The sequence below is a fragment of the Artemia sp. Qi Xiang Cuo genome, chromosome 11 (genome assembly GCF_049724085.1).
Source record: "Artemia sp. Qi Xiang Cuo chromosome 11, ASM4972408v1, whole genome shotgun sequence".
NCBI classification, from domain to species: domain Eukaryota; kingdom Metazoa; phylum Arthropoda; class Branchiopoda; order Anostraca; family Artemiidae; genus Artemia; species Artemia sp. Qi Xiang Cuo.
In genome coordinates, this window is record NC_142804.1 from 28643797 (window position 1) to 28671468 (window position 27672).

Sequence of the window (27672 nt, forward strand, 5' to 3'; positions counted from 1 at the left end):
ACTAAATAAAGTGAATATCAGCGTTTATTGTAAAATAAATAAGAAAAAACTTGTCCTACAAAAAAAGAAAAAAAATAGACTCTGCAATCAGTAGCCTATTGCGAGTATTACCTTATTTAAAAAAAAACATCCATTTTCAAACAATTAGTCAGTCATCAAATTGTTCTTTAAATAGTGCAGACAAGGCGAAATCTGTTTTATTACAGAAGCCTCTAATACTGTAAAAAAGTAAGTTAATTTAAACAAGAATTGTAAGATAAACTTTATCTTAAATCAGAGGCTTGCTGAAGTTCAACTGTATGTGAGCGGTATTTTTCAATCTTAAATAGAAAGCTTGATAAGACTTTTCTTTAATTTAAAATAAAAACTTGATGGTGGAATCGTCTCGAGAATCAAGAAAATTTTCTCGATTCCAACGCTGATTCTAGCAAAATTCTTAATTTTAGCAACTCCGATCAATCGTCTCATTACTGTTATTAAATTTAAAAAAAAAAGTTTTTTCTACTGGAAATAAAGAGCAACGTTAAAATTTAAAACGAGCAGAAATTATTACCTATATGAGGGGTGTTGCCTTCTTCTCAATACCACGCAAAGGTATTTTAGAACTTTTAAAAAAGCTTCTTGTTCTGATTAAACGGCCCTTGTGTTTCAGGATTCGTTCTTAAAGAATTGGGGAAAAAAGTCAAACTTTAGCATAAACAGTAAGGTATTGAGGAGGGGACAACCCCCTCATGTACGGAATAATTTCTGTTCGTTTCATGTGTCAAAATTGCTCTGTACTTTCAGTTGAAAAAACTAGTTTTTTTAATTTGATTTTTGATCGAAAATTCCCCTCCTCTTATAGAAAATTCTTCAAAGTAAAGCTCCTTCCCCGTTCAATACCCCCAACCCCGAAAAATTTCCCCCGGACAATTCCATCCTCTCACTAAAAATCCCCCTGGGAAATTTCTTGAAGACGACTCAACCTGAAAAATTCTCCTTAGCATAGTCTCATTTGAAAAAGACTAATTTCTGATCGATTTTCAAATCATGTCGGATATCTCCCCTCCATGGAAAATTTTTCCCGGAAATCCCCCACCCCTAGTGAAAAAATGCTTTCCGCGGAAAATCCCCACCCCCTCTGCCAGCATAATTATTCCCCTCGTCATTTGAATTTCCAGCTGATATGTAATAAATTGTCAGGAACATGGTTTAATTAAATAGACATATTTGAACGTATTGCTCCAAATTTTTTGAATTTTCCAGATTGAAACATATCTCTGCATATGAAGAGTATGAATTGCTGAAGAAATTGGAGCAATCAAAAAGTCTTATTGGTTGTTCACTTGAAGCTCGGCGCCTCTATAGAAAACTTCAAGTTCGCCATGCTCGAAGAACTAAAAACCTCCCTCAGTTTGATTTTGACAGATTGGTACGAAAACTGGCAGGACAATCAGAACCGGTTTTAGAATTGGAGCCGTTAGAGAGAGACAAAGAGAATGATGAAAGAATTCTGGATCGATTCCAGGTATTTATTATTATTTTTTTTTTTTAAGACCCTTCGTATGCTATTAAAAATAAGTGAACCGTCTTGTAATGGGCCATACCCTCAATTTCAATAAAAACAACACATTTTCGACAAAATTTTCTGTAGGAACAAAGAAACTAATGGTAACTTATTCGGCCGGTCTCATGATAGTTCCAGTAAACAGGTCATAGGTATTTGGTAATAGTGTCATGTAGCATTCGACGTTTGAAACGTACTAACTATTTAGCGAGGTGAAGTAGTGAGTATAAATCAACTCCACTATAATATCATAGGCAGCGTGCTAGCGCTGCCTAAGTAAAGAACGATGTGGGCACAATGTGTTTTTGGTTTCTCCATACCCGGGCACTTCGTATCGAAGGAGTCGTCGTAGAAACTTCGAAAAGGGCTCATTCGATTGGAAATTGGAGTGGCTAGTGCCCTTTTTAATAGTCGAAAGTGATTGGAGGGTAACTAGCCCCACCCCACGCCCATCATTCCCCCAAACACATTCAATCAAAACTTTGAGATAGCCATTTTGCTCAGCGTAGTTGATTTCCAGATAGAAACTATGTTTTTTAGGAGGACACTCTCTACAACCCAGGGGGCAAGGGTTTTAAGTTATGCCCTGGGGGCATATAAGTTTCTTATAGAAGGCGTTGTCGTAGAAACTTCAAGAAAGGCTCATTCGATTGGAAATTCAATGGGCTAGTGCCCTTTTTAACAGTCGAAAGTGATTTGAGGCAACTAGCCCCCCCCTCCCACGCCCATCATTCCCCCAAACAAATCCAATCTACACTTTGAGATAGCCATTTTGTTCAGCGTAGTTGATTTCCAGATAGAAAAGATGTTTTTGAGGAGGACACTCCCCTATAACCCTCAACGAAAGGGTTGTTAGCAATGCCCTGGGGCATATAAGATTTTTACAGAAGACGTTGTCATAGAAACTTCACAAAAGGCTCCTTTGATTGGAAATTGAAAGGGCTAGTGTACTTTTTAATAGTCGAAAGTGATTGGACGGTAACTAACCCCCCTCTCACGCTCACCATTCCCCCAAACACATCCAATCAAAATTGTGAGATAGTCTTTTGTTCAATGTAGTTGAAAGTTGTGGAAATTAGGTCTTTGAGGATGACAACCCCCTCACAGCCCTCAGAACAAGGGTTGTAAGTTATGCCCTGGGGGCAAATAAGGTTTTTAAAGAAAGCGTTGTCTAAAAACTTCAAAAAGGGCTCATTCGATTAGAAATTGAAATGGCTTGTGCCCTTTTTAATAGTCGAAAGTAATTGGAAGGCAACTAACACCCCTTCCACGCCCACTTTTGAGCAGGACACTCCGCTCACAGTCTTCAGAGCAAGGGTTATAACTTATGCCCTGAGGGCATATAAGTTTTTATTGAAATCTTTATCGTAGATACTTGAAAAAGTACTCATTTGATTTGCAATTCGAAGGTCTAGTATCCTTTTTAATAGTAGAAAGTGATTAGAGGGAAACTAGACTCCCTCTCTCGCCCACTGTTTCCCCAAACACATCCAATCAAAGTTTTTTGATAGCCATGTTGTTCAGTTCTGTGGATTTTCAGATAGAAATTATGTTTTTAAGGAGGACACTCCCCCACAGCCCTCAGGGCAAGGATTGTAAGTTATGCCCTGGGGCATATAAGGTTTTTACTGAACGCGTCGTCGTAGAAACTTTAAAAATGGGCTCATTTAATTGGAAAGTGAAATGGCTAGTGCCCTTTTTAATAGTCGAAAGTGATTGGAAGGCAACTAACACCCCTTCCATGCCCACCTTTTCCCCAAACATATCCAATCAAAATTTTTAGACAGTAATTTTGTTCCACGCAGTTTAAAGTTCAGGAAATTCTACCTTTGAGCAGGACACTCCCCCCACAGTCTTCAGGGCAAGGGTTATAATTTATGCCCTGGGGGCAGATACGGTTTTTATTAATATGTTTGTCATAAAAGCTTGACAAGGAGCTCATTCAATTGGAAACTCAAAGAGATAGTGCACTATAAATTTTTTGAAAGTGATTGGATGGCGACAAACCCCCCTCTCACTCTAACTTGTTCCCCAAACGCATCAGATTGAAATGTTGAGATAGCCCTTCCGTTAGGAGTCGTTTATCTTTTTAAGCCTTGTGTTGTTAAGGATGACACCCCCGACCCCCCCCCACAGTCTGCAGGGAAAGGGTTTTAAGTTATGCCCTGGGAGCCACCATTTCCCCAAACACATCTAATCAAAATTTTGAGATATCCATTTTGTTCAACGTATTCGAAAGTTCGGGAAATTAGGTATTTTAGGATGATAACCCCATCAGAGCTTTCAGTGCAAGGGTTGTAAGTTATGCCCTGGAGGCATACAAGGTTTATATAGAAAGTTGTTGTAGAAATTTCAAAAGGGGCTCATTTGATTGGAAATTGAAATTGACCTTTTTAATAGTCGAAAGTTAGTGGAGAGTAATTAACCCCCCCCCCCTCTTGTGCCCACCATTTCCCCAAACACATTCAATCAAAGTTTAGAGATAGCCATTTTGTTCAACGTAGTTGAAAGTTCTGGAAATTATGTATTTAAGGATGACAAATCCTCCAGAGTCCCCAGGGCGAAGGTTGTAAGTTATGTCATGGGGGTATATAAGGTTATTAATGATAGAGTTGTTGTAGAAACTTCAAACGGGGCTCATTCAATTGGAAATTCAGAGGGCTAGTGCCCTTTTTAATATTTGAATGTGATTAGAGGATACCTAACCCCTCTCTTACGCCCCCCATTCCCCAAAACATCCAAGCACAATATTCAAATAGCTATTTTGTTCAACGTAGTAGAAAGTTCTGGAAACTAGGTTTGTGAGGATGACAACCCCCCCAGCCCTCAGGGCTATGGTTGTAAGTTATTCCTTGGTTGTATATAAAGTTTTTATTAAAAGTGTTGTCGTAGAAACATCAAAAGGGCCCATTTCATTAGAAATTGAAATGGCTAGTGCCTTTTATTTATAGTTGAAAGTGATTGGAGAAAGACTAACGAAAGATTTTATTTTTGCTCATTTTTTGTTTAATGGAGTTCTTTACTTTTCTTTGAAAAACTTATTTTGTGGAAAAAGTTTTTTTTTAATTAATTAGTACTAAGTAGCAAGGTAAATCAAGACACTATATTGTACCAGGTTGTCTAAATGGCGTATGTGGAATTTCTGGGTGGGGGGGGGGGGTTAAGGGAATTTAAAATTTTGTGGTTTTTTTTTTGGGGGGGGGGGATAAAAATATTTTCCGATACACTTAAGCGTTGTTACACCATGAGCTGTAAGCGTTGTTAATTAGAACAATAAAACGACTTTTTAAAAGTGCTAAAAACTTTAGCGTAAAGAGCAAGATGTTGAGGAAGGCTAACCCCCCTCATTTGCGTAATAATTTATGTTCGTTTTAAGTTTTAATGTTGCTCCTTACTTTCAGTGGAAAAAACTTGTTTTTTTATTTAAAAAACACAAGGAGGGAAAATGGCGAGCTAAACCTTTTCCCACCTAAAAAAACGTTCAACGGTAAGATTTTTCCAGGCACAGTGACTGATTTCATGGGTCGGGAGACCATTTTTTCTCGTATATTTACTTGCCATTAATAGTCTGTTTATTAATCTTTTCAGATTAAACCAGAGCGCAACTTTTCACTCCGGGAATATAGCAGCTTCAAAGCCAGACTTTTGGGTGATGACGAGGACCAGCAAAAATCGTTTATTAGTCCTTATACGAAGAAGTAAGTTTATGAAACCCACTTTTGTATTTTGTATTTTGGTTGTAGTTCGAAGAGGGTGATTTTCAGGAAAATGGGTCTTAAAAAATTAATGTTTGCTTTGAAAGATTGATATTTACTATTTATCTTTACATATGAGGCAATAAAAAGTTTTGCATGATGATGCATATCATAGGCAGCGCAATCGTGCTGCCTAAGTAAAGAATGATGTTGGCAAAATAATAGGGATAGTGGAAATCGTAGACGTTAATTTGTGTGTGTATTTCTTATTCTTCGCGAGAAAAAGCGAGAGTTAGAGCTCTATCTACTTTAGTGTGCCGAAGATTTACCTATTTAGTTGCATATTTGTAAATTCCTTATTCCTTTCTTGAATGTTTTATCCTCTGCGTTTTCATTTAATGTTCGGCGTTTAGTTACCATATCACAAGCACGTGTCAATAATTTCACGAAATGGTAATTACAGTATGCTTCGGATTAAGAGAAGTTTCAGGAAATTTAACCATCACTCTTTTATGACACTATACAAGACAATAGTACACCCGGTGGTAGAAAATTGTTCCTCTGTGTGGTATCCTACATGGAAATGTGACTCGTAGCAAATTGAAAGGGTTCAAGGTCGGGCGTCAAAGTTTGTGCCATATTTGAGCCATTTACCATATCAGCGTCGACTGGAGTGTTTGGGACTTCCTTCTCTGGAGTTATGACGGGATAGGATTGACCTGATCAATACGTTCTGTATTATGAAGGGTGTCGATAATGTGGACTGGGCTGATTTTTTCAAGTTTAGTCATTACTCAGACACTTGACAAAACTCGTATAAAATGTATTAGCCACAAGTGCTCAAGAAGATAGGTCAATGTAGCTTTGTTAGCCGTGCAACAAAACTTTGGAATAGTTTACCTGATACCGTAGTTTTTTGCGCAAACAGTGCAATCATTTAAGAGTGCTCTTGTTGAAACTGAGTTCTATGAAAAACAGTTTCTGTAATATAGTTGTTGAATAGTTGTTTTTTACTGACGAATATTTTTTGTTTTATTTTTCGTTTTGTGTTTTGCAGTGTTGCTGTTTGAGCTGTTATTTTTTGTGTTCGTTATGCGACAAGCCTATGGCTTCCTCCTTTATTGAATAAAATAAAAATAAAAATATTCGCACCAATTCATAGATGCTAAACAACAGCCAGCTTTAACAAGGGTGCAAACAAAATATTGCTACTTACGTATTTACATTTTAGCGTGTACTTGATTTATGACACTCTCCTAAGTTGGATTAACGTGCTCACTACCATAATACTACATACTTGTAGTAGCGTCAAGCTACCTAGAGCCAACATACTGATGAACACTCCTTCCCTACGTCACTTTGTCTAAAGCTTCTGCTTCGGCCAGCTTTCAAGAAGCCCCTGAAATTTGTTGTAAGTTTCAAGTATCGTTCCTGCCTAACATGGTTTTCAAGTCTTTTTCACATCAAACATGCATGTCGAACCGTCTTCTTGAAGGGGCTCTCCCACTAAAGCCGTCTGTAGGCTTGACTTCTAGAAGCGTTGCATCAACAGATCCGTAATAATCATGATTAAAATGGTTGAAAATTAGCCCTATATCGTGTACCCTTAGTATGCCTGGTACCATAATATGGGTTAATTGAAAGAAAAATTGAATGTTTCATGTGAGAATATTCCATCATAAAGTCAAATTATAATTACTATAAGCTAACTAATTTGAAGCAATCCTTGGGCATTGTTTCTCGAACGTTTAACTCGACGGTGAAGTCTATTCAAACACAAGCAGGAAACTATTGACTGATCTGGTTCTGTAAATCTATTAAAGCTTCAAGTAATCAAAACGCGTTTTTCTTCTTTTCTTCCGCTAAATAGTAAGAGGTTTTAAAGAATTTAGCAGTTAAATCGAAAACAGTTTGTTTACCAATGTCACTGGGCTATTTCATGCTGAAAATATATTTTCAAGTTTCAGCTTGCCCAAAAAGTGTTTTCGCCTTATCAAAGGTATTTTAACTTACCAAATCATGTGAAACTCCGATAATTACATTTCATATAAGTATTTCTTTTATCTAATGGTTTTTCACCATCTAGAAAAAGTAAATAATTCCGCACATTTTGATGCTTGCAATCAAATTTGTCCTTAATCGGCCATTCTGAAAAGTACTTTTTTTATATATTAAAACCGACGCTTTACGTGAGATATTACAGTTGCACAAGGAGTTTATTTTGCTGTTTTTAGTTGACCAGTATGTTTACTTTTAGGGTTCTGAAAACGGTAATCTGGAGGGACAATGAAGCTAAACCATTGAAGCTTCAAATACTTCAAGGCATACTTTCTGCCCCTTTGAATAAGGGTAAAAGGGGCGGTGATCATCCATGCTCATTTGTTCCAGAGTTAGTACCAATGCCATGTATTGAATACCGGTACATCCAATCGCGTCATATACCAACAATAAATGCAATGGCTCGTAATTTCTTCTGGCCAGGAATTGATAGTGAGTACAAGCTTTTGTTTACTTTTTTCTTTGACATGATTTTATTTCTAACCTCCTACAATCTCTATATACCTCTTTGACCTCTTGTCTTCGCTATGTTTTAAGCTCTGTTGGTTTTATCTGTTTTTGTATTTTTTCCATCCACTCAGCATTTGCAGTATGTAGCAGAGCCAGCAACCCTTTCCTTGCTAAGGCTTTAATAATGAAAGTGACAACATAAGGGACTTGAAATACTATGTTTCAAGTTATTTATTCTATTCTATTATTTATCTGGGATGTTTTGCAAGTTATATGCAACTTGGACTATCTTTATTCTGTATTTAGTCACAGTCTTTTCCTTTTCTTTGCTTTACCAATAGTTTGTCTTATAAATTCCTACTTCAATCTTTTCTGAATGGCATCAATTGGCGGGGGAGGGGGATTTTCCCCTTCTACCAAGATTTTTTCCCCTCTTCTATATTTTGAAAAATATCTTGTTTTAAATACAAATAGATTTTCTTGGTATTTTCATTAAAAATAGAAATAATTTTGGAAAAAACTTCCAAATTTAATAATTGAATAACATTAAATAATAATTTAAAAAGCAAATAAGCAAACAATTTTAATAAGGGGAAGGGACAAAATTGTCCCCTACCCTTATACTTGAAAAAAATATCCCTCTCCCTCTTCATTTCCATGAACTAATGCCGCTGGTTTTCTTATAACAGAAGAGAACACATATTTAGCCATAAATGCTACTGTTAGACAATTTTATTTCACCCGGAATTGCAGAAACACTCTTGTTTCTCTATGAACTATTGTGATAGACAAGAATCACGTCACTGTTTACTGGGTCTTCACTACCAACTTTGACCAAAATCAAACCCTTCTTTAAAGATATGCACTTACTAGTAGAACCCTATCAGGAGGTCCCATGTGGCACCCCTGCTGCCACCTACAACTTTTTTTGCACCCCAAATAAGGGCATAGCCTCCCTAGGGAGAACACGTGGTTAATGGGGTCAATGACCTCTTTTTCCAAGGTCGATTTATTTGATGTTTCTATGTGTAATAGCTCCGGGACGAAGGTTGCACATGCGCATTGAATTCTAACGGGAGCAATGTTATTGATCAAACACCAGTCGTAAAATTAGACAAACGACAACTACATTGCTTCCTACAGGTATACTCAATTTGAAGATTTCAGGTTTTGTCCTTGACAGCATTTTCAGGGTTTTAATTACATTAGATGTAACTTAAATATTATCTAATATATTATTAGATATCTAATATTATTTAATGAATGTATATGTATCTAAATACAACTATTCAGCTATAATTATGTTCTACGTTAGGTACAAATGACAGTCTAGTCTTTAGAAGTCTGAGGGAAATCACAACACGATATTTATTCGTGGTAGAAACGAGCCCAGAAACTCTTGGAGACAAATTCGGTAGAAATTAAAAGCCATCTTTAAGAATGTAGTTTGCATGCTTTTTTTTTTTTTTTTTTTTTTTTTTTTTTTTTTTTTTTTTTTTGCAGGTTTACCTTAGTACTTGTAATTATCGGTATCAAAAACCGTAGGAAATCTCAAGTTTCAAAAATTACGGAAATTTTGAAAATACTGTTTGAAAACTATGTACTTTCTATCCTTTGTTTTTTGGACTTCTATGTTTGGATATTCACTTTGTGGTAAAAAAAAAGAAGTTCAGAAACACTTGGGTACAAACTGTGTTGAAAACTGAATATGTTATGAAAAATACAGACTGCGTACTTTGCTTTGTTTTGACGCGCTCCTACAGTTTGAGTCCTAGATTTGGAAGTAGTGGCCTCATGCAAAACTCAAATAACAACTTCAGTGGAAATCAGCTACCGAGTGTGAAGTACACCCGGTAGCTATCATCTTTTGATTTGAGACACATATTTTATCCTCTAAGACCAACCCATTCAAAGAATAATTCATGTGAGTGAAGTCATAGTTATGTAGATTTCAAAAATGACTCTGAACAGCTAAAGAAAAAGGCATGGAACAAGGAGCAGCAAAAATTACTTTGAATTGCATAGGAAAATGCGGCACAACGGAATCTGCAGTTAGAAGACAAAGCAAAAATATAATATTACAGGATGAAAGAACATGTTAGTTTAGCGTTTTGATTAGTTTAGTGGGATTGTTACATATTGAGTTTTCGTAAAAAATAGCTAAGTACGAGCCTGGTCTGGAAAAAACCTTTACCATGTGAAAATTTTTTAGAATTTTACCATTTAATTTTCAAAATTCTGCAAGAGAATATTATGTTGATATGTTTATGAATAAAATGTGTTTGGCACAATTATTCTGCATATTAGATGGATAGATAAGTGCATTTTAAAGCCTAATATACGGCCATGGACACGGTAAAATAACATAAATGAAAGGCACAAATAACATAAACTTTGATCAGCTATCGTCAAAAAACACTTAAATTAAACACTAAATTAAAATAATAATATTAATTAATAATTGGAAAAACAATCATTGAAAAAAAAAAAAACATAACAATTGGAAAAAACAATTGAATGAAAAATCAAATTTAATTTACTCTGGAATTTTTTTATTTTTTTTTTAGTTAAAAAAATTTCCAGATACCTTGCTATTCTTCTATAATTTTTCAGTGGCCATATACCTAGAAAGAATTGTTTTCTTAATTAAAACTATCCAAATACTTACCATCCACCCCCCCCCCCCTATGTGCAAATATATAGCCCAGAGACAAAATTTGGGCTATATATTTGCAAATTAGGGGGGGGGGGTAAAGTAGGTACAACTATTCTGCATGTTATGAAGTAAGAATTGTTTTATGACTTCAAACTATCCAAATACTTTACCCCCCCCCTTATATTCAAATATATTGCCCAAAATTTGTATTTTCCATATATTCTGTCACTTGTCTTTGTCTTGTCTCGTGCTAAGCTGGAAAAAACTAACGAAGAAACCAGTTTTGTTTTAGAATTTTACACAGCTTAAACTTGAGCGAGTTGCCCATAATACACAAGATCCAAAACTCCTTCCCCCTACGGATATTAAAAAAAAACTTAAATAAAATTTTCAAATTTAGAACCCCTTCTTTCCCCCGGGGGGGGGGGGTATTTACCAGGAGTAAAGTATTTGTAACGTTTGATGTCAGAAAAAAAAATCCAGCATAAAGTGAACGTAATGTTTAATTTAAGTGTTTTTTCAAATTGTTATGGTTTTTTTTCATTTAAATGTTTTATGATGATCTCTGATCAAAATTTATGTTATTTCTTCCTTTAATTAATATTATTTTACAGTGTTCATAGCCTTATATTTGGATTTAATATAAAATTATTTATCTATATATATGATATGCAGAATAATTTTACAAAACCAATTTTGCATACCGACCCTCTTTAATCCCCCCCCCCCTAATGTTCAAATATATAACCCAAATTTATTTATTAATTAAATAAGAGAATAAAGAAATAACCTGTTTTTTTCGCGAATATTAACCATCTTAAACTGGAGTGCGTTTCTCATACTACACAAGTTCCTAAATTTCTTCTCCAACTGGAAATTACAAAAATGTAACTCAAATAAAATTCTTAAATTTCGAAAGCCTAATTTTCCACGAAGGAGGGGGGGAGGGGTATTTTCCGTGGGGGGGGGGGGTAAACGCTTAGAACCATTAAATAAGTAACCTAACCTAGGTACCTATTTTTGCCCCTTCAACCCCCAAAAAATAAAGTTTAAGCATTTTTTACCGAGCGAGCAATACCTCACAAGGTAGTAGAACCTGTTTTTCACTAGGATTTCATTAGAGTCTAGATTCGGTTCCTCGCGTGTTTTCTGGATTCTTAATAAGCACCGGTATAAGTTTAAAGCCGCTCCGAAAAAATTTCTTTCGGATCCTATTTTCAGGTGAACAAATATTTCTTATAGACATAACATCAAATCAAAAATATTTTCACACCTTTTTCTGCCCCATTTTTTTCAATGGGTGGGGGGGTTAGTTCTTCCACTCTGGTTTTATATTAGGATGCCTTTGTGGTGCCAGATTAGGGAGTTAGTTCCCTCAATCTTTTTGTATATGAATTTGCCTTCGGCCCAGGATGCTACGGATATAAGTGCTAAGCCATTCTTGCCCAAAACCTATTTTTTGGTGGAATAGGGTCCCATTAACCCAGAATCATGCATGAGTAAGTTTCAAGCCTATTGGAAACTAAAGTTTTTTTTTTAGCTCTTTTTTTTGGCCTGATTTTAAGATAAGCAATAGTTACTTCCTTTTTTTTTGCATTTAGGTTGAAAGTTCCACCATTTGGGCCAGCTTCAAGCCAATCGTAAAAACAGTTTTGTGGTGTGTTTTGGACGACATGTACCCTGAACCCAGTTTTCTGTGCATTAGTTCCCCCTTGGCATAGGGTCTTTCAGTTATAAGCTTCAGACTAATCAAGGACAAAAAGTTTTTGGTCTACTTCCCTAACTTCCTCAATCTTCCAATAAATAAAAATGATTTTCTTGACCCAGGACACACGCCCTGTAAATGTCAAGCTGAAAGGAAGACCGAGATCAAGCGGTCCTTCCTTTTAGACCACCTATAAATCCACCTGTAAGCAATGGCAACTTAAATAACTTATGGTCCTGGGCCCCCAGGCAGCTTCAGCACAAGTTTTTAGCTATTAAAAAAAATTTTCCTATTCAAATTAAATGGCCCTTGTGTTTCAGGAGTCGTTCTTAAAAAATTGGGATAAATAGTCAAACTTTGGCGTAAAGAGCAAGGTATTGAGGAGGATGCAACCACTCCATATGCGGAATAATTTATATTCGGTTTGAGTTTTAATTTTGCTCCTTACTTTAAGTTGAAAAAACTTTTTTTTGTCTAATTTCTTATACTTTTTCAAAATAATGCCGGTGAATCTGTCTCACACTTTATGAAAAGTTCACTCCCTTCACAGGAAACTTCTCCGTAGAAAGCTCCTCTCACGAAAAATACACGCCGCTTAACTTTCCGTCCTGACAACTCTATTTTCGCTGAAAATCCATCCCCCCCATCCGTATAATTTCCTGCAGACGATTCAGCCTGAAAAATTATTATAAGAATACTCACATTTGAAAAAAAAAACTTTAAGATCTAATCTTTTTTCTGATCACTTCTGACTTCCCACCTTGCATGGAATTTTTTATCGGAAATCCAAACAAGCTGAAAATTTCCCCCGGACAAGTCCCCTTGAATATATTCGCATTCAAAATTGAGTTGGCAAAGAAAAAGTAAGACAAATAAAAAGAATTTCATATAGGAATTCCGTCAAATCCCCTACGTGTAAAATTTCCCTTGAAAGCTCACCCCTGTGAATTTTATTCTCCATGGAAAATTATCCCCTTGTAAACCCCCCATAACCAAAAAAAAAACAAGCAAAAAATGTCAGTATAGGTCCCAATAAAAAATACCAAATATAAACAACGGGCCAAATTTAAAACTTAAAAACCTAAAACAGTGACACTGGGGGGGGGGTCAGGGCAGATAAACCGACTTTTTGGGTCTGCGAAACATAGCACAAAAACCACAAAAAAAGTTTATATAAAAAATTCTTGGAAAAAATAGGGATGAGAGGGGGGCTAGTTTCCGTCCAGTATTTTTGATAACTTAAAAAGAGCACCAGAATTTTTAAGTCCCGTCCAAATAAGCCTTTTCCCGATGTTCTAGGACATTTGGTTCAATATGATCACTCCTGGAAAAAAAAAGTAAATACGCATCCGTGATCTTTCTTCTGGCAAACAATACAAAATTCCATTTTTTTTGCAGATAGCTTGAAACCTCAACAGTAGGGTTCTCTGATAAGCTGAATCTGAGGGTGTGGCTTACAAGAAAATTCTTGATTTTTAGGGTTTTCCCCCTTTTCGAAAATCAGTTAAACTATCTCATACTCGTAGCCTTTTATATTTAAAATTGAGCTTTATGAATATTAAATTTTTGGAATCAGCATAATAAATCAATTCTTTTAAATATATCTATCGAATTCAAAATTCTGTTTTTAATAGTTTTGTTTACTATTGAGCAGTGTCGCTCCTGACTTACAGTTCATCACCGCGAACTGTTTAATCAGTATAATTTTCAAAGCCGCTTTTACTACCTACTGGTGAAAATACTAAGCACCTTTTAAAATGTAATATTACTGCTCATAATAATAATAATAACTCACTGCAGCACCAAGCTGCTTGAGGTCAACACAGCTACGCACGCTCCTCCCCCTTCTGAATCCATTTAAGACCTGCCTCTTAACACTCTCCCAAAAAGTTCCTATTTCCCTTAAATTCTTCCTTACAACTTCCACCAACCTCATTCGGGGAGGACCTGCTTTTCGTTTGGCCCTAGATGGTTGGCGGAAAAGACCAATCGGTACTTGTCTAGAATCCGGTTAGCACGCAAGAATTGAATTGCGAAGATCAGATAGGCATGAGTCGGAAATTCATATGAGACGCTGTATAAACAAAGGGCTTCTAACTTCGGGAAAAATATTTGAACTTTAGTGTTTGGGGGTATGGGGGGACTAAAAGGTAACAAGGGTGGGTTCGGTTTAGTTAGGTTAGTTTACGTATTTAATATATGCTGTGCTTTACCCCCACCCACCTAATGTGAAAATATATAGACAAATTTGTTTTCTTAATTGTTATATTTTAATCAATTTTTTTTTTATTTAATTAGCATTAACTAAACTTCACTTCTTGCGTGCTTACCGGATTCTAGACAAGTACCGAACAATCCTTGGAAATCAACCGACAGTACTGTCTGTATTTTTTTCTTTTTGTGTTTCTTTTCTTGTTTAGTTGTTTGTTTTCGCTCTTTCTTTAAGCGGATAGCTTTTTTTGCAAACTTTCAAAAGCTGTTGATAGAAAATACAATATCTGATTATTCATTTGTAGCTCGAGTTTATAAGATGTGTTTGGGGAAAAGGTGGGCGTGATAGGGTGAATAGTTGTCCTCCAGTCACTTTTGACTATTAAAAAGGGCACTAGCCCTTTGAATTTCCAATCGAATGAGTCCTTTTTGAAGTTTCTACGACAAACTTTCTATAAAACCCGTATATGCCCCCAGGGCGTAACTTACCACCTCTGCCCTGGGAGCTGTGGGGGGGAGTGTCCTCCCCAAAAACATAATTTCAATCTGGAAATCAATTATGTAGAACAAAATAGCTATTTCAAAATTTTGAGATAGTTATTTTATAAAATTTTGAGAAAAATTATTCTTGGCATACTCTCATTTGAAAAACAAACTTTAAGATCTAATCGTTTTTTGATCACTCCGGAAATCCCCCCGGAGCATGTCAAATGTACAATATCGTGCGTGTCTTACAGATAATATTAAATAAAAAAAACAAGTTTTTTTAACTGAAAGTATGCTAAGGAACGACGCTAAAACTTAAAACTAACATAAATTATTCTGTATATGATAGGGGCTGTCCCCTTCTCAACTCCTCGCTCTTTACACTAAAAATTTAATTTAAAAAAAAAATAGAGTTGTGAGAAAGTCAAACTTTAGCGTAAAGAGCGAGGCGTTGAGGAGGGGACAGCCCCTTTCATATACGGAATAATTTCTGTTCATTTTAAGTTTTAACGTCGTTCCTTACTTTAAGTTAAAAGCACTTTTTTTTAAATTTAATTTTTGAACATTTTTGAATTAATGCAGGTTTTGATTTTTGCTCACCGTATATATATATATATATATATATATATATATATATATATATATATATATATATATATATATATATATATATATATATATATATATATATATATATATATATATATATATATATATATATATATATATATATATAAAAAAAAATATATATATATATATATATATATATATATATATATATATATATATATATATATATATATATATATATATATATATATATATATATATATATATATATATATATATATATATATATATATATATATATATATATATATATATATATATATATATGAGTAGAGATTACATGGCGCTAAAGCAATTTAATATAAAACGACTGGTAATTAGTTTATGGGCCAGAAAAAGTAATTAGAAAGCAAATAAAAAACGAATCTAATTTGCATAGAAAAAGATTGAGATGACTAAGACGTGTTTTGAGGATGAAGGAAGACTTTTGATATGCAAATAAATGAAGAACACTTTTCTCGGCCACAATTTTAATTTTTTTTTTCCTGATATTCGCCCGAAGATGAAATACTTGACTTTGCCGAAAAGGTGTAAGAGCCATGTTTTATGAGAACAGTAAATTAGGTATCCTCACATACTAGGGCTTATCATTATTATTTACATGTATAATTGTGCATCAGCACAGTTATAGCACAATTATCAGCACAATTGGATTTTTGTTTGAATGGGGAAAGTGGGCTTGAACCTCAAAAATAGTAATTTTAGCCCAAAATTGTTTAGCTCTCCATTTTCCAAGATATGAATATAGAAATGCATGGGGAGGGGCGAAGGTCACTCTCAAATCCCCCTTCTTTCCCAAGAATATATTTATGCCGTGCCTGTAATACAGATTCTGAGTAATGCTAACGCCCATATTATTGCAGGCAATAATTTTGTGTGCGACATAAAAGACTACGTTTGCATTTTGGCAGTAATCAAAGTTTGTGGTAAAATCTGGGAACGTATGAAACAACTATTTCCTCCAATATCTTGCCATATTTACTAACCAGGCACATCTAAAAACCAATATAGTAAAAAAAAACTTCCTTAAGTACTTAGCTTAACTTCCTTGTTAATAAATTAATTACTTTCTAACTTTAATTACTAACTTACCTACTAACTAACTTACTTACTTTACTTACTAACTTACTTACTAACTTACTTACTTTACTTACTTACTTACTTTACTTACTTACTAAATTACTAACTTACTAACCTTAATTACTAACTTCCTTGTTCATAAATACCATGTACCTACGAATTTTAACATCTTACACAGAACCTTATGGAGCTTCTCATAATCACATTCAGTGCCGGATCCAGCGGGGCGAGCACCTTCCTAAAATAGTCTAAAGTAGTGTAATTTAATTAGTTAGCGCAAGTTTGTTTTAATTAAACCTGCTCCCACCGCAATGTGATCGTCTCACCCTATGGTATGCCCCCCCCTACAAAAAATCCTGGATCCGTCCCTGATCACATTACTACGGACCGACATATAGTAGCCATCTTTTCAACATGGTTACTAAAAAGCTTATCTTCGCCTCAAGGTTGCAACCTAAACACTTCCATTCAATTTTGAATTGGATTTTTCTTTAATGTAAAATATTGTGAAAAAAATTTCTGATGAATTTTCCAAAGGTGTCCCCCCTATGTTCTATGGTCTTATCTACTTCCTATCTTGGAAATCTGAATAACTGTAAAAATACCCGTTCCACTGACTAGGCCATTTGGCGAGTTGAGTCAAATGTGGATGCCATAACTGGCAAGAAGCTAGTGCGGCTCCATTTGTACCTTGGAGGGAGTGTTCCCTCCAGTCCTGGGGCTCATCTGCCTCTTATTCTCTATATGCAACTCCAAACCTCCTCAGAACTGACAGTTTACCAGATATTTTAGTCTGGTTCTCACCGAAGTATGCAACACATTTCAGACTGAGTAATTGGGGTGGGTAAAACTATCTTCCTTATATGCTATTAAACGAAAACATTTTTTTCTATCTAGAAGTGAGGAACAACATTAAAACTTAAAACGAACCGAAACGATTCCGTATATAAATGGGCCTACCCCTCCTAAACACCCCTCTCTTCACGCTAAAGCTTTATTTCGAACTTTTGAAAAAGTTTCTGATTCTAATAAGAAGCTTTTTTAGGGACAAAAGGTCAAACTTTAGTGTAAAGAGCGGGGTATAGAGGGAGTAAGCCCACTCAATACCCTGCAGGCCCCCTCTTGTACGGAGTAACCTTGTTAAACGAACTGTAATTGTACATATTGCATTTACTTATTTATCAGTAAATTTTCCTCGAAAATGACACAATAATTTTTTTAATGAAAGTCAGCATACTACTTTTTTCTAACATAGGGAAATGATGTGGATAGGCCCACGACTTCGAGGTCTCAGCAACTGCTTTTCGGAAATATACTGTAAGAATACAAGGTTAAAATGTGATTTTAGCCCCTTATTTGTATTAAAATCGTCATTTGGGGTCAATTTCAAGCGGTGCTATATATGGTCGTAAATGGCCGAAGAACAACAACTTTTGTTGGCCTGTAGTAAAATGTTTATGTAGTAATATATGTTACTCTGAACAATTTCTTCAAGTACTGTCAGAGAAAGAAAGTAAGAAGAAAGTAGTAAATAAAGAGAAAAGTGAAAGTAAAAGTAAGTAAGTAAGTGAAAGTAAGGAGAGAGAAAGTAAATAAAAATGTCTTATGCAACATTTTCATCGATAGTACTTTACGTCACCGACGATCCGCTTGTTACGCGAAGCGTAACATGCGGTAAAAATATGGGGTATGGTACAATTTTATTGTCTTTGGTACATTTTTCATGCAATTTGTGGTACATTTTGTTAAGACGTGTTGGTAACACTGGTGGCTTATCTATATAGGGACTGGTCAAATAACTCCCTAAGCCTAAAGACACATTGATGTTGAGCTAGCAAAATTTTCCGCTAGCATATCGATATGCAAACCTGTTCGCTTAATTAATCTTTTTTGTCGAAGCTGCTCGTCTAGAGCTACTTTCTTAAGTGCTACTGAATTTAATTTTTTAAAACTAAGAATTAAAGATCTATTTCTTATTTTATTTCTTCTTTGGAGGTGATTAGAAGTTATATAAAAGGTTTTCAACTGAAACTAAGGAGCAACATTGGAACTAAAAACGAACAGAAATTATTCCATATATATATATATATATATATATATATATATATATATATATATATATATATATATATATATATATTTATACATATAGGCTATAATCAATGCAGTGTTGTTTTTAAATTAAATTTTAATAAAAAACGAGCAAAGATTAATTTAAAAAACAAAGTTTCTCCGAGGGAAGTAAAGAGCGAACTCGAAACTTAAAACGAACAAAAATCATTTTTCAAGCTGAAGTCCCATTTGCAAATTTAAACGATCAAGAATTTTCTCACCTAGTACCGGGAGATCACGGGCAGTTGTCTCGGCACCAGTAACAATGACTTTATTTAGAAGGGCAGACTGACCTAAGTCGTCCAACTTCGACTTAAGTTTTTCAAACTTGGACTCATTTTGAACAAGTTTCACTCGTAAATCCTTGAGTAACCTTTGATACAAAGCTTAATCGCTCTTTGTGCATTTTTTCTCCCATCTTTTACCGCTTCTGAATACTTTATCGAGTAGCGCCCAGCTTTTCTACAGCTTTTCTTCCCAGCCTTTCTACAGAAAGGCGAGGGAATTACAGAAAACTACCGCTTTACTGTAAACATAAAAGCCAAATAAAAAAAACAACAAGAATATTGATTTAGGAGTCAAAAGTAAATATTGATGAAACAGCATACAAGATAATGGATTGATTTATCAGATAATATCTTGGTTTCACCCAGTATTACTCGAAATGAAGAACATATCAACCGTAATATGAACTTTGAAAATCCAGTTATTTCTCTCTACAAAAGGGAGAATTTCAAGTAGTGATACAGATTCTAAAGCGAGTCCGTAGTCTTAATACTAATAAGATTCTTTCACTTCGAACTTAACTACAAACCAATCGTGAAATGTCCTTTTCAGATCCAAAACCACAGTCAATCATCGAACTGAGCTCATTGTGCGGACGTGATGCCAAATTAAACGAAAAAAACATAAAGCAACAATCTAAAAATGCTTTACTCTAGTTTTCTGTAATCCTACAATCATAGGGAAATATCACCAGTTGATTTAGTTGCACTAGTTTTACTGATATATGTTAGAAAGGCAGGGAAGTAATAATTCTTTTTCGTTTCAAGTTTCAACTTCGCTCTTTACTTCCCTCGGAAAAACTTTGTTTTTTTTAATTTAATTAAAAAAAGGGCACTAGAACTTTCAATTTCAGATTTAATGAGCCCTCTCCCGATCTTTTAGGACTATCAATTGACTCGATACGATCACCCATGGGAAAAAACGAAGAAAAACAAAACAAATACAAATAAACACGCATTCGTGATCTTTCTTCCGGCAAAAAATCCACATTTTTGTAGATGGGAGCTTAAAGCCTTTACAGTGGGGTTCTCCAATATATTGAATTTGATGGTGTGACTTTCGCTAATATGATTTGAATTTTTGGGGGCCTCCCCCCTTTTCTGAAATCAGGCAAATTTTCTCAGGTTCGTAGCGTTTGATGGAAAACCTTAAACTTAATAAATTTTATAAATTTGAATTAGCATAAAAAGCAAATTCTTTTCATGCATGAATTGCATCAGATGCATCAGTCGCTCCATACTAACAGTTCAGTGCCACGAACTGTTTGACTTTTGTACGTCTGAACCACAGTTCATATAATTATCCAGTAAGCTTATCGCAGATCATTTCTGGTCTTCGTTCTCGGTGCGAACAAAAAGCTCCTCCCACTTCTTCGTGCAGTTATTAATAGCGGGTTTCCACTTGTTTCCGATTGTTTCGCGCAAAGTGCATTATTCGTAATAGCGGGTTTCCACTTGTTTCCGATTGTTTCGCATCTGACTTGTCTACCCGTGAAAAGATCTGATGCCGCTTATGTTTCTATGTTCTCTGGAGCACTCGCACCCCGGTCCGGGTTTTTATAATGGGTGAGATAGGGAATGATCATACTGGATAATTATATTAACTGTGGTCTGAACTCTTGTGGTACGGAATTATTTAAACAAAATACTATATAGTAAAACATCTGAAAGGAGATTTGGGGCTTTTCAATTTAAGGAGTGTTAGATTGGTTAGAATGGTAAAATTCTGGGAGAAAATTATTAGGCTACCTAGAGTTCGGCTTTTTAAGTCAGCTTATTTGGAGAGCTTGAAGGACGGTAGATGCGATTTGTGGCCAAATCAGGTGAAAAAAATACTGGACCTTTGTGGCATTTTGGAGATGTGAAATGAAGGGAAAAGCCACATGGGTGAAAATCGGAGGAGGAGAAAGTAACGTTCGTCTAAAACATATTCATGCGTCAATCACGGGGAAATATATTCCTTAGACTTTCTTTGTTAAACTATACCGTAGCCAATTAAACCCAGTAAATCCTTATCTTTCATTAAGACATAAACAGCAAAAAAGGACGAATTAAAAGTGGTACAAAAGCCATCTTTCCAAAACCAGGAAAAGTCGAGTCTGGCAATTTTTGATAAAAACTGCATCTTCAGATTCAAGTGGCTCTCAACACCTGCGTCTTTTAATAAAGATATGACGTCATAATAAATTGGATAAAATGTCCATATTTTCACCTTTAAATGACGTCACACGGTAGACTACATCACATTGAAACAAATCATAATATAAAAACAAGCTGACGTCACCTAACATGACGTCATGCAACATATAAAACAGATGCATTAACACAATTCACCTCAATAGTGATTGTTAGCTATTAGTGAAAACACTTTGAAAAACATAATGCTGTCAAGAGAGCAAGCTAAATATAAGAAAAATTCAACGAAGCCTCAAAGCAGAGTAACTGAATTTTTAGGTAATCTTAAGAAAAGAGGGATTGAATCAATTCCAAAATTTTTTGATAAAAATCAAGAGAAAAGCTCATCAGGGGAAGCAATTCAGAGACTAAAAGAAACTGAATGTAAACTCGCTACTAAAACAAATTTTTTGGAAACAAGAATTGCTGAAGAGCTTATTGGCGCTAAGAAAAATTATGCGAAAAACAAGGAAGCTGCTCTACTAGCACTAAAGAAAAAGAAGTTATATGAGGAGCAGTTGCAGCAGGTACTTGGAACATTATCAACAATTAATCGTCAACTTGAAACCCATAAATTAATGGAACGGCAAGAAATTTCTAGTCCTCTAACTCTTAGCCAGGAAGTAGGTGAGGAAGAATTAGAAAAAGAGCTTGGAGAACTTGTCCGGGAGAAAATGGACCTACAACTCTTTGAAGTAAACCCAACGACTGAACCATTACTAACTGTAATCACAGCCAAGGCAGCCCAGAGCAAGCTAAGCGAATTCCGTCTCGAAGAGAAAAATAAAGATTTACAGGAGCTGGAAGATTGGAGTAAGATGCAGTTTCAATCTGAAATGTATACATTAGCGGATGTGCAAGAAACAAATGAAGAGATATCCTATACAATGTCTAATCTTCTAGCTTTTGGCGAGGAAACAGACGAGGACGAATTAGAAAAAGAGCTTGGAGAACTTCTGCAGGAAGAAGTGGGCTCACAGGTCCTTGAAGTAAAGCCAAGGACTCCAGAATTAACGAAGCCAGTCCAGACCAAGTTAAGTGAATCCTGTGTGGAAGAGAAAAATGGAGATTTACAGGAACTGAAAGACAAGGGTAAGAGGAGCCAGCAGAAATTAAAAGCATTTGACATTGAAGATGATTATTACAAAATCCATCAAATAGAAGACAAAATATGTTATTATTTATCAAGACGTGATATTACGCATCAAGGTCTCATTGATATTGATCAAATGCTAGAAACTCTAACCAATGAGCTGGATCCAATTGATAGCCAGAAAATAAACGCTATTGACACCATCCTCGAGATAATTCAGATTCAGAAATCCCGTTTGGCTGGCCTCTATATGTTGGAGTCAACTCCAAAGTATTTAGAAGATTTGAAGAGGATAAATAATTTACACAGAGAAATGAGACAGGAAAAGCTGAAAGCATCAAAGAAAAGCTCGCTTAAAGGTAGATTAAGGTTCCTGATGTTTGAAAAAAGTACATATTTTCGAAGCCTTAAAATTCAGTCAGACAAAGATCTTGATATCCCGGATATGGTGATACAAGACAAAGAAATACGAGACCTGTGGCGTTATCTTAGGGGTTGTAGAAGGTTAGATGCAGACCTAGAACGTAAAATTATGGATCTTGAAGAAACAGTGCAAAACCTTTCCAAAAAGTTGGACGTAATCAAAAATAAAGCGAACTATGCAATCGAGACGTTCCTGAAGTCAATAAAGGTGGAGAAATTACGTGGGGCTGCCAAGTATCTGCTGAAATCAGACGAAAATTACCTAAGACCATGGAACAGGCTACAGTGCTTGGATGAAGAAATTTACCAACTGAAGGCAAGCACAAAATGTCAGGAAAAGTGTGACACAAGTGCCGATGAGAACACATTTTGCATGAATTGGCAAGTAACTTGGCTGAAAGAAGGTGGTTCATAAGAAAGTCAAGGGAGTTTTGATATTGAACGTGACGTTTATGAAGCTTAAATGCCTCATATGTGAAAGGTCTAACGGTGTGCAGAGACCTGTGGGTTCTTGTTATGATTTTTTTTTCGGCCTAGTGTTTATTTTTGTTGTATGAAATTTACTAAGTAATAAAACACAGTAAAAAATTTCACTCCATGAATTTCTTGTTTGTTTCTCAAGGTCACAATGTAAATATGTAAAAGGTAGCGAAAATGCGGTTCAGAAATTGGACACATCACAGCGCACAGACAGGGAAGTTACCAATACGTCAGAGCAATAGCCTCACAGTAATAGGTCTCCCATAGTCCCATTGTAATGTGCTAAAAGTTTGTCATTGTGCGTGCGCGAAAGGTAGTCATGAAGAGAGGTGTGTGACTGATGTCTCTGAAAAATCTTTAATGGATAGTATAAAGTTTTCGCTGCTGTTTATGTATTTGAACTGTGCTCAAGGTCTACCGTCAAGTCTCATTTGTGCAGAATTTTTGCCCCTGCCAGCGTTCATCTATAAAAAATGTAAAAATATAATGTATAATATGATATAAAAGTAGTATCCCCTCAATCCATTCCAGAAGACAGATAGGAAATTAGCATAGGATTCCAGAAGACAGATAGGGAATTAGCGTAGGATTCCAGAAGACAGATATGGAATTAGCATAGGATTCTAGAAGACAGATAGCTAATTAGCATAGCATTCCAGAAGACAGATAGGGAATTAGCATAGAATTCCAGAATACAAATAGGGAATTAGCATAGGATTCCAGAAGACAGATAGGGAATTCGCATAGGATTCCAGAAGATAGCCCCTGTTTCAAGCGCATGCTCTGTTTTTGTGACCAGGTGACGCAATCTTCTTTCAGTATTAAAAAAATGTTCAGTGTGTCAACATCAAAGATATTGCAATGGATGCTTATACACTATTAAATATTGAAAGCGCTAGCAATAGCGAAATGGAACCTAGAGTGCCTAAAGTAGCAGTGGAAATTACAAGGGGCTACCTACTAACCCTAGAATACAACAAGATGCTTCAGGGCTATGTTATATCATTAAGCAAATTCAAGTCGGAAGAGCAATTATACTTTGCGGCTAAAGTAAATATAATGAATATACAGAGACTACAAGACGGATTAAACGCATTAGCGAAATGTATTGAAGAGAACAATCTATAAAAAAATTTGTTACGAGCAGATCTTTTAGTCTATAATTGGAAGTGAGAGTGTTAAAAAATGGCTGGATTTGAGAACCAGAAAATCTTAAGTACTCTTGTAAAATTGGAAAAGTGGTTAATTTTATATGATGATTTTCTAGAGCTATCTCTTCAAAGAAAAACTTTTTCTTGAGAAATGGATTACTTATTATTTTACTTACTTATTCAAATTAGTTACTTGACAATTCCACTGTAATATTCTCTCAGTGAATATTATATGTTTGGATATTCACTTTGTGGTAAAAAAAAAGAAGTTCAGAAACACTTGGGTACAAACTGTGTTGAAAACTGAATATGTTATGAAACATACAGACTGCGTACTTTGCTTTGTTTTGACGCGCTCCTACAGTTTGAGTCCTAGATTTGGAAGTAGTGGCCTTATGCAAAACTCAAATAACAACTTCAGTGGAAATCAGCTACCGAGTGTGAAGTACACCCGGTAGCTATCATCTTTTGATTTGAGACACATATTTTATCCTCTAAGACCAACCCATTCAAAGAATAATTCATGTGAGTGAAGTCATAGTTATGTAGATTTCAAAAATGACTCTGAACAGCTAAAGAAAAAGGCATGGAACAAGGAGCAGCAAAAATTACTTTGAATTGCATAGGAAAATGCGGCACAACGGAATCTGCAGTTAGAAGACAAAGCAAAAATATAATATTACAGGATGAAAGAACATGTTAGTTTAGCGTTTTGATTAGTTTAGTGGGATTGTTACATATTGAGTTTTCGTAAAAAATAGCTAAGTACGAGCCTGGTCTGGAAAAAACCTTTACCATGTGAAAATTTTTTAGAATTTTACCATTTAATTTTCAAAATTCTGCAAGTCTACCTCAGTTATTTTAACAATTGTAGATTTCCTACCTTCGAACACCTAGGCTAGACCATGAAACAGGATAACAAAACATACCAACCCATATCTGTCAAACAAGACCCATTCGAAAAAAAAAAACAAGGAAAAGACTGACAAACCTAGCACAAATATTTCAAACCATGAGACGAAACATCATAAGTGAATACCAAACTATAGCTTTTATAGCTTTATAGGGCCCTTGGAAATAGACAAGGAGAGCACCGACAAACCTACCATAGACAACTCAAACTACGAAACAGCATAAGTAAACATTCCAAATCATAACTTTTAGACAAGGTCCTTTCAAAATAGGTTGGGGAAACACCCTCAAACCACGAGTCAAAAGACCCTTTGATACAACGCCACCACAGGACGTAGTAGTGTAGCCTTCGATTGTAAATTTCAATTCTAAAACCTCTACCATGGCAAAAATCTCTAGTTCAATTGATTTATTTTCAAGTTCATGTAAGTAAAATTTAGTTTCTCCTTTAATTGTCACCTTAAGATATGATTTCGAGTCTGAATTTGTTTAGAAAAGCTTTTTTATGTACTTTTATGGCCCTTGGCCCGCCTCAACTCTATACTATACCCTATGTTTTTATCTTTTGACTTTAATTTATAACGTTAGTAATAGCTCATCCTAGCAATAAGGGTAATACTCCTGCTTAATGACGCCACGTGGGCCATAATCCCAGAATTTTGGAAATCTAACTTTTTGATCATTTACGCAGGATGACTAAGGGGTAATTTATGTTTTGCTTATACATTATTTAATCTTATAACCTTTAAGAGATAAAAAGCTCGTAGACTAATTCTCAAAATTTCAGATTTAAAAAGCTTAAACCTCTCATTTTCCGCTTTTTAGCTCGTATTTCTATAATATGCCAAAATTAGTGTATATTTTCCATTGTTTTCAACCCCTCTTTTTCCATAATACGCGCTTAAGCAAGGACCTTAACAGATTTTCTTACTTTCCGTGACAAACTTGTAAAGCGTAATATTCGTTTAGCAGAACTTTAAAACAAGAAAAATGCATTAGCAGAATATTTAAATTAGCAAAATTTGTTAAGCAGAATTTTCAAACATGAGAAAAACCTTTAGCAGAATTTATAAAAAAGCAAATTCATTGACCAAAAAAACTTGTAAAGTGCCAGAATTTCCAAAAAGTCGAAAGCCCATGAAGGAAAAACCGAGAAACTGGGATCATTCAAAGAGAAATTTCAAAAAGACAAGAAGTTGTGCAAGCAAAAAGTAAAAAGTATATTCCTAGAGGGTAATCAGCGCAGCTGAGTGACGTTGCGGTGGCTCCCTGCCGCTGCGCGATCCCATGGCTGCCTCCCTATCGCTACACAACGCTCTAGCGACCCCTAATAGCTGCCGTGACGCCAGGGCATTATACAACGCCGCTGATCATGGCGATGTGGGTCTTTTAACTTTTGCTTGAACAATTTCGTATTGTTTTTAAAATTCTCTTCTCGTCTTCCCTGTTTTTCAGTTTTTTCTTCACGTGTTTTCGATTTTTTGGAAATTCTGACACTGTACAAGTTTTTTTTACTAAATGAATTGTGTTTATTTATAATCGTGCTACAGGCTTCTTCCTTGTTTTAAAATTCTGCTAAACGAATCTTGTTTATTCAAAAATTCTGCTAAAGGTTTTTTTCCTGTTTGAAAATTCTGCTAAACGAATCTTGTTTATTCAAAAATTCTGCTAAAGGTTTTTTTCCTGTTTGAAAATTCTGCTAAACGAATCTTGTTTATTCAAAAATTCTGCTAAAGGTTTTTTTTCCTGTTTGAAAATTCTGCTAAACGAACTTCGTGCTTCACAAGTTTATGTTACAAAAATCTGAATCCGTAAGAAAATCTTTTAGAATATTTGCTTAGGAACGTATTCTAGAAAAAGTGGGGTTGGAAACAATAAAAAACATACACTATTGTACGTATATTCCAGAAATACTAGCAAAAATGCGGAAAATCAGAGGTTTTAGTTATTTAAATCTGAAATCATAGAATTACCGTACCAGTTTTTTTATCCCGTAATGGTCATAAGATTAGATAACATATAAGAAAATCATAAATTACCTTCTACTAAGCCTGTTTAAATTATCGAAAAAACTTTGAAAGTTAGATTTCCCTCGATTTCCCTTCTTTGGGCTTCCTTCTCTGGTGTGGAGTGACCCCTCCCTCGGTCTTGTTGCTTGGATGAGTTATCATTAACACTTGAAATTAGAGTCGAAAGGCTAAAACATAGGACATAGAACAGAGTTGACCCGGGCCTAGGATCATTAAAGCACATAAAACAAACTTTTATGAACAACTTTAGACTTGAAATCATAGCTTAAGGTGACGATTAGAGGAGAAACTAAATTTTATTTTCAGAAAATTTGGAAATTAAACAGTGAAATTATATAAATTTTGCCATGTAGAGGTTTGGGCACTGAAGTTCAAAAGTGAATGTTGTACTACTACTTCCTGCGTTGTTGGTTTGATTTCAGTTTGCTAAAATCAGAGCGTAAGCTTTAACTAAGATGTAGCAACCCGGTAGAGGTGGCGAGGCATTTGAAAAAA

General features: G+C 35.3%; 1 protein-coding gene across 1 annotated transcript in view; it reads left to right on the top strand.

Moving 5' to 3' along the window:
• Positions 1-27672, top strand: part of Atac2 (Ada2a-containing complex component 2) — a 224564-nt gene that overhangs the window by 178443 nt on the left and 18449 nt on the right. Inside the window, exons 4-6 of the mRNA XM_089096663.1 lie at positions 1246-1507; positions 5135-5244; positions 7499-7731. Coding sequence (XP_088952789.1) covers positions 1246-1507; positions 5135-5244; positions 7499-7731 — 605 coding nt within the window. The remainder of the gene's footprint in view (positions 1-1245; positions 1508-5134; positions 5245-7498; positions 7732-27672) is intronic.